General features: G+C 36.5%; 1 protein-coding gene across 1 annotated transcript; it reads right to left on the bottom strand.

Moving 5' to 3' along the window:
- Positions 1-7,200: 7,200 nt before the first annotated feature.
- LOC145665524 (uncharacterized) lies at positions 7,201-8,505 on the bottom strand. The gene has a single exon (XM_081732830.1). The coding sequence runs from the start codon at positions 8,503-8,505 to the stop codon at positions 7,201-7,203; it is 1,305 nt and encodes a 434-aa protein (XP_081588956.1).
- Between the last annotated feature and the right edge of the window lie 356 nt (positions 8,506-8,861).

Here is an 8,861-nt window from a genome sequence, read left to right as displayed (position 1 = left end):
TTTTTTAGAAAACCATCAGCAAAGTTGAGAAAAATAGCTGCTGATATACGACTGTTGAATTCAAAACTAGTCCATCATTCTTTGGCTTTACTACCTATTCATGATATAATTTCTTCCATGACTGGACATGTTTGATATGTAAATTTGGACTTGTCATCGGCATATTTTAATATAGAATTAACACCAGATTCTCGTCCATATTTTGCCTTTTCTCTACCGTCATTCGGGACATTTCAGTATTGCGTTACTCCCCAAGGATTTGTAAATAGTGGAGCTGTGTACAATAGATTCATGTCTATGGTGTTGGCTAACCTCCATCCAGAAAACATAGCTTGTTATATAGATGATTTGTATGTTTTTGCCAACTCACAGGAGCGAATTATTGAGATTTTAAGAGATTTATTTAAACGTCTTAGAAAATCAGGACTTAGAATTTTAGCCCTCGGTGGGTTTTGACTTCCTTCACCAGGTACCTCCATTCTTCTCTATTCTTTACTTTTCCTTTCCAGTTCTTAATATTCAATATTCTCAGATCCTTGTTTACACCTTCGTACCATCTTTGTTTGGTCTTTCTTCTTCTCGTGGAAAATATCTTTTTATGTAATATCTTCTTTGCTAGTCGTCCTTCTTCCATTCTTTCTACGTGTCCCGTCCATCGCAACCGTTGTGCTTTTATTAGAGCTCTCAAGGGTCGGGTCGGTCTTCAACCCGACCCGTGACCCGAATTGACCGACCCGACCCGTGATCCGATCCGATATGCCTGACCCGACAATCCGACCTGAGCTGACCCGATTGACCCGACCCAAGCTGGCCCGATTGACCCGACCCGACCCGAGTAACCTGACCCGACCTGACCCGTTTGAGAACACTATGGTCACGACACTGGGTGAACGCCAAAATGCACTACCATTGGGAATTGAACCCGGACCACGTGTACCGAAGTCTTACACGTTAACCACTAGCTACATCAAGCGGGGGATTAGTATATACATCTTAGGAATATTTGGCACTTTTGAGGTTTGGTTATTTCTTTTTATAACTGATACCAATGTCCGACGAGGGAGAAATTTATTATTATTTCTTGCTTTAGTTCTGTGACGAAATTTTTCTTCAAGGTCAGTGTTCTCACTTACTCGGACGCCAGGGGGTCTTCTCGGAAGGCAGTAGCAAGTCTCTTGGCGGAGACAAAAGGAAATCGTTTAACTACAATGATAAGGGTTGAGGAAACGGGAGAACACCTGTGATTTTTCCAACCCTTCAACTTTCATTCCAAAATAGGTTCTTATGATTCCGGTACCCGCGCCACTTTGATTTTTCTTTCTCGGTAATTAAAAGGTATTTTACAGTATATATAGTTGCAAGTAAGAAGATACATAATATAAATTTTGTAATTTAAAATTTAAAAATACAGTATGATAATTAATTATAAAGTACTAATTTTATTTCATCACTTTCAGCCCAACAAATGAAATTTAAACAATTCGCACCCTGGGTCTTGGTCAGCAATAATGCGTCTTATTCTTTGTCTTGCACAGTCAAGTCTTGGTCCTGCATTTCGTAGTCTTGGTGGTCTTTCATGCTATACAAGAGTCAAGAATGCTCGCCTCATCGGTACAAATGAAGACCAAGTGTGATTTTGATTATGGTCTTTCATACTGTACAGAAAGCAAGCAAATATGCTCATCGCTACTTGGTGATCACCAAAACAAGGCCAAGAGCAAGATTACTATGCATTCAGTTTAAGGTCCCTCGATTTTGCACCGAGACTAAGGGATATGGTGACCATGAGAAATGAATGCAATGGTGGAATGAAGAAAGTGGGAGAAAACAGGAGAGCCCCAAGAAAACCCAGTACAAGGGTTTTTTCCACCACAAAGCCCACTTAGCACAAGCTGGGATCGAACCATGGACACCATGCACCAGAGATGAATTCTCTACAACTGAGCCATCGCGGCCCTGCTTGGACTTGGTCGTCCATATCCAATCTTTCTTTTGGCCTTGCTTAAACAACTTCTAATTTTGTTCTAAATCCAGACTCCATATTGGCGTAGATATTAATATTAAAGTCGATTGGTAAAATCAATCTTCCACATTTAAAAATTAAAGTACACACAAGTACAAAAATAAACATTTACCATAAAAACACTAGCTGCAAGTGTTCAAAATAGATTTATGGTTTCTATAAAATCAATTGAAAATTGCTATTTTTGATTAGGCAGCTAGTGAAAAACAGCAGCTTTCTGCTCCAGCCGAGTTTAAGCTCAACCTAAACTCAGTTGACCAAAGTGAACTGACCCGACCCGATAACCCAACCCGAGTTACCCGACCCGAGCTGACCCGATTGACCCGACCCAACAACCCGACCCGAGTAGCCTGACCCGATAACCCGACCCGAGCTGACCCGACCCGATCCGTAACCCGACTGGAGCCCCGTTTGAGAGCACTAGCTTTTATAAACCGTACAATATCTTCTCCTCTTAAGATGTCTTCTATTTCTTTGTTGATTCTGCTTCTCCATTCGTTATTTTCTCTGGTTGACCCGAAAATCTTTCTAATTATTTTCCTATTCGTAATATTTCTTCGTTTTCTTTAGATAACGTCCATACTTCTGCGCTGTAAGTGACTATCGGTCTAATTGTCGTTTTGTCAATCTTGATCTTGGTTTGCCTGCCAATGCTTTTGTTTTTGAGTATTTGTGCATTAGCATAGCATTTCTAGCATTAGCATTTCTAGCCTTGTTTCCTGCTAGAATTCTTCTTTGATTGTAGTTATCATGTTATTCCTGTTATCTATTGTCATTCCTAAATATCTAAATCTGTCTACTTCTTCAAATGTTTTCTTTCCTATTACAAACCTTCCTTTCTTCTCTTATTTTTACCTGATGTTATGTGCATGTATACTCAATGTTTACTCAATGTTGTTTTCTCAATGTTTACTTGCAGCCCCAATGGATTCGTAAGTTCTTCTCGTCTGCGACAACTATTACTATGTCGTATCTGGGAATCCTGTTACACGTCTCTTCTAGTTTCTCGTAGAAGTCTTCCTTTACTGCTATGTCTTTGTTTTCTGTTGGGGCATGTGCTGCTATGATGGTGATGTTTCTGAATGTTCCTTTCATCCTTATGTTCATGGGCGGCGATTAGGGGGGGCAGTTGCCCCCGCACTTTTTTTAAGTAACCAATTAATGTATATAGTTTCGTTTGGAAATGTAACGATTTTGTATGTGTTACTGATTAATAGGAAAAAATGCTGCCATATAATATTTGCTGTTGCGTGAATACGTATTGGTTGTCTTCCCGTGGAGTAAAGAAAGCTACAGTAATTGCGTTTTAATCGCCACAGAAAATAACCCAAAAAAATAACCTATTGGAAAACAATTTCAGCATACTTTCATTTCTTCTTACAAGGGCTCGATATGTTAGTGAGCCGCTTTGAAGCTAATCGAAAGAACATTATGCAAAAAAGTAGGGCCTATTTCACAAGTTATTCTTTAATTGCACAAAAATTGACAGTTCCTAAAATGTCTTTTCTTCTTTCTAAAGTAAGGAATATCGATTAAAAAGAGCGTGATAAGAAACAACTTCTACCTTTTCCATTGTTTTGTAGTGTAATATACGAGTGAAGTGTTGTGTTTAAGGATGTACGAGTGTATATACAATAAAATTTAGTAAATTGAACATCATTCTAGGTTTTAAGTTTATTTTGTATAACTGAAGTGTGGATTGTAAGTATTGTTGTGTTTTGATGTGTTCCAAGAAAGTAAAATCTGCACCTAATGGCAACGAACATATTTCAAGAAGTTGCAAAAGCAAATATTTCTTTAAATGTCGTAATATATGCTTGTAGTATTTACTGTCTTTCATTTTCTAAGAGTAATAACATACATTTAATATCATGTTTGGAATTAAATATTAAGTTTTTCATTAATCCTCAGTTTCAATATAACTTTTGCAAAACAAGCATCATTATTCATTACTATGATTAATATTATCCTTTCTATTTATTTGTTTTGCAAATTTATTAAATAATCTGATCACACAATTTTCCAGACAGAATTTTAAGATGTTTATGAGCAAGGAATCAAATCTCTTCTTACACTTTCGTTGTTTAAGAGTACAAAGGGCTAGTATCTACTTGCGTTGTTCTTCTCAATTTACTTAATAAACTATTATATACGATATACGGTATTTTAACTGAAAATATAGTATCCTATTAGTTATACAACCTTTCGTCAAACAAAATGTTAGAAACAACCAGGAAAACTAAGATTTATATACAAATATTCAGATCATGTCTTGCCCCCTCACTTTTAACGTCCAACCGCCGCCACTGCTTATGTTAGTTTACTCATTCTCACCTTTATGGGTGTAAATTGCAGTACGTTATTTCTGACATGGTTAGCTATCATAAAGCCTATACCAAACTGTCCGGTTTTTTCTTGTGTTCCGCTGTAGTAGATAGTGTAATTTCCGTTATTAATTTTTCCCGTGTCTGCTCATCTTATCTCTCGAAGCGCTATAACATCTATGTCCTTCATGACTATTTCTCGTGCTATTTCTTCTGCTTTACCTGGTAATAACATTGATTGGACGTTCCATGTCGCTATACTCAGATCCTTCTGCCGTTTCCTAGTCCTATCTATTGAATCCTTCCCATTTTTCCGAGGCTCTGGTCTCTGTTTCTGAACGAATTATATTTTTCTGTGATTGGGTCGTTAGCCCTATGCACAACCCCCAACCTGGAGGGCCAGGAGTTTTCTGTCAGGGTTCTCTTCCCCTAGTCTTTGTAGATCTTTCCACTAACTGCAAGGCAGCAGTGCTGGTTTTGGTCCACTCCGGAAATTTCCGGTACCCACTATATGTGGTGGGTTTGCCGCTATCCGCCATCTGGGGAGGTGCCTGGTGGAAGTCCAGCAACTCCCCCAGGATAGTTAAGCGTATATTTACCTTAAATTTACGGTAGAACAAACGTGTACAGGAGTGGGGGCGAACGCTAGATTTTTGACAATAGCCGAGCAAATACCTACCAAAAATGTTTAGCATTACATCACTGAATGTATGATAAATCTAACACAATTATTAGCTAAAATAATACTGTATTCAGGAATATTATGATGGCCAGGTACACTCTTCTTGTTATACGTGAAATTGGAGAGAACAAATCACACCAGTGGCGGCTTGAGGGGTAATGATACTGTGACATGTTACTTCGTAGAGACAAAAATAAAATATATATTTGTTATTAAATAGCATAAAAATGTTAAATAGGTGAATTCAATATTTTCCTTTGCAATATTTTCCTTTTGTTGCGGGCTTCGGCATCTTCTACCCGCCGGATTTAGCGGGTAGTGGCAACACTACCTGTGTAACTATCACAGCAGCAGTTGCGTGATTTTAGGTTTTGACAGAGGGCGGCAAGACTGTGTTCCAACATAAGTTTCATGTATTTTTTAGTATACAATCTATTAAAAAGCATGTTTAGGAAACTCAAGGGGCCAACTGCCACCGGACCTCCGTCATGGTTACGCATAAGTATGTAGATGCCTAGCTAGCTATCAGTCAGCACATTCCTACGTCAATTCAGAGTCCTCTTCTAACGGCCAGCCCCCACCGGTCACTGGTCAGTCAGTATCACTCAACCATCCAGCTGATGCAGATGCATCCATCACCAGAAGCAATCACAATACCCATTACTCCTGGTCTTGGAAGAACCGGAGGTGGCTCGCGGCGAGGCAGTGGAGCCGCACTACACTAGGCAATATGATTATAAGCGCAGTGAAGCCCCTAAGTTATTTGCACGAAGCCACATGAATTGTGACTTAAATTGCTTCCAATCATATTTTCACTTTCGTGGTCCTTGTTAAATGATAGTAAACTCATGGAATTCTTGCTACACTGCACGTAAAATTTGCCACTGTGTGCTATCCTTGCAGACCTTATTTACCATGAAGAAAGAATTTCCTCATACCCTGTCGTGAATATAACACAACTCACAGAAAATTATCTCTTTTACGACTTCCTGTTCGCAGGGACAACACTCGTCCTATTGGATTATCAAGGGAACATTAAAATGAAACCTAAAGAGAAATTCGCTATAAATTTCACAAAGATAGCAGGATTACTTCTTTTAAGTGTGTAATTCAGTAATTCCGTTTTCTTTTTAGCACTTTGCTAAGGCGATAATAAATACTCTACTCTTTCCAAAGAAAACGTGTATTCATAACTTTAATCCGTTGAGTTACTTAACAACATGTGTAATATAAAACACACCACAAACATTTGTGGCCCGTGTAGAAAATTTGGACAGAAAGTTTAATATTTTATAACTTCTTGGAAATGCATGAAGTTGATATATTAAAGATATCCACTGGTATGGGAAATATTTGCTGGGATATGTGCTATGCGAAATATTAGTTCAAAAATTACATAAAGTACAGAATTCAGTCAGTTTGAAGATTTTTTAAAACCACCAGAGATATGTTTTAATAGTACTGTTAAATTCCGAGTTAACGTCATTATCCTGCTAAAAGCGAAACCTCAACTTTCCTTACTTAAATTGTGTTCCCATACGCTAGGAAGAGAGTTTCTTTTTTGTAAGTTTTATTCCCAAATAACCCATATATTGATACATTTTATACCCAGTCGTAAATATCGTAGATCCTCATTTTTAACATTGTGTTAACACCGATTTTTTTTTATTAGGTGATTTTTTTCGCAATTGACATTCAACAGCACAAAAGATCTTGTCATATTAATAAATAGCAAGTGTAAGACAAATAAACCTTAAACAATCAGCCGGTATACTGTACAGCCTTTCCTGTAGCAATATGTGGTATCCCACTAACTTTTTATAAAGACCATACTCTGAGAAACTATTGCAAACTTACCCCTGCAATGAACACTTCAATTGGGAAAAGAAGAGTTTGATAATTCAATCAGTGGATAAGAAAGGATAAAGATTTTCTACGAAAGATGAGTGACCAGTCTTTTTATTATTATTATTATTATTATTATTATTATTATTATTATTATTATTATTATTATTATTATTATTACTTTTAATACAAACATGGCAGCTCATTAAGTCTGTGCCAAAATAATATACCGGGTAAACTTTCCTTTAATGATTACATTCTTAAAATCTTAATCGACAATAAACTACGTATGAAAAATAGATCTACAACTTTTTGTAAATACTGTATTAAATCTGAGAAAGATCATAATCATTTTTGGTGGTTTCTGAAATGGTTTTACAGAAACAATAAGGTTTAATTCTCTCGTCGTTCATACACATACTCTGATTGCGATAATCATTTGTTCTGTGTACTGATCTTGGATATTGAAAGAAATTCTTACTAACATCATATATTATTTTGCTTTCAAACAAGCCAAATCCAGGAAATGCTTGAATTGTTATACTATATTCAACTACTTCGGCTTTCAGCGTCTTTAGAGGATATAAAGGAGTTAAAATGATTACATCAATAATTTCTTTCAGAGTGAGTTTTGCACATTGATTGTATGGTTTCAACACATTGTTAATATAATTTAGAACGAGCATAGAAGCACTTTTCGTTTTCTTCTCTAGCTTGTCTGCTCCTAGTCTGTAATTCAAAAACGGCGATAAGAATGGCTTGCACATACACCACTGTTGATTTATACCTGCATCTGAACACGTTCGGTCACCGGGTATTGGTTGAAATAAAGAAATTCCACGTGTTTGGCTTCTTGATAAGCCTAATAACTTCGCAGATCTCTCCAGCAAAACGTTGTCTTCAATTCTTTGCAATTCCATGATATCTTTCAAAGTCTCGTGCAAATCAAATGGGTTTGTCAACTTACGAGCGTTTGAACGCATATTAGAAACAGCTTTATTATATAAACTATAGAACCAATCTGGAAAGACGAAAAATAATAGTGGCAAACGTTCTTCCGCATAACCTATGAACAATTCCTGTATTTCATTTCTTCTAGATCCGTGATCACTCATAAATATTAAAATTGTTTCGTTCAAAGCCCCTGAGTTCAACAACTCCTCTAATAGCTTCTTGTAGTCCTCATCCGTAATTTTTGGAAAATTTATAAATTGTGGAAACAAATTTGGAAACCAAAATAATGCAAAAAATCGTTTTGAAAGAAAAGACATTGTGCATTTTCTAATATAATTTGTCATTAAATCAATTCGTTTCCTGGAACCTATACACATTCCGAATTTCTCTCCCAGATTTACTTCTACTATTTTCATGTATGTCCAGGAGTAATAATCGGTTGGTTGTCTACTGAAACCCAATTTCTCAATATAAAACATTCCTTCACCCAATGAATCTTCTCCAAATATTGTCCTATACCCTTTCTTACTGTATTCCTTCCACAACCAAGGACAGTCATCAAGTTTTGACCAAATGTTAGGCCAACATTTTTCTTTCAACTCGTCTAACGTCATTCCAGTAAGAATAGGGACGATATTAGAAAAACTGTCCTCACCAACTATGTTGTAACCAACCATTTCAATAGCATTTAATTCATTAGTTAGGAATTTAAATGTTTGAACCATTTGTCTGTGGAAATTGAATCGAGAAAGTTCATTAATTCCAATAATCATTACACTAACTTTTCGTCTTTGTTGTTCAGCTTCTTGACTTACAATTGAATTTGTTTGCTTGCACCTTTCTTCTACTTCTTTTTTTAAAGGAAAGAACGTATGATAATCTTTGTATATAATATTTTGATGTGCTTTACATTCAACTTCAACCAGCTCATGTTCAATGTCCACTGATTCTTTGAAAGGAATACAGGAATCACTAACATCATAATACTGTTGTTTTTCGTATATATCAATGGAGGTATTTCTATCATCATCAT

The sequence above is a fragment of the Thermobia domestica genome, chromosome 11 (genome assembly GCF_964235325.1).
Source record: "Thermobia domestica chromosome 11, izTheDome1.hap1.1, whole genome shotgun sequence".
Taxonomy (NCBI): domain Eukaryota; kingdom Metazoa; phylum Arthropoda; class Insecta; order Zygentoma; family Lepismatidae; genus Thermobia; species Thermobia domestica.
Note: the sequence above shows the minus strand (reverse complement) of the source record. Positions and strands in the feature narration are given on the sequence as shown.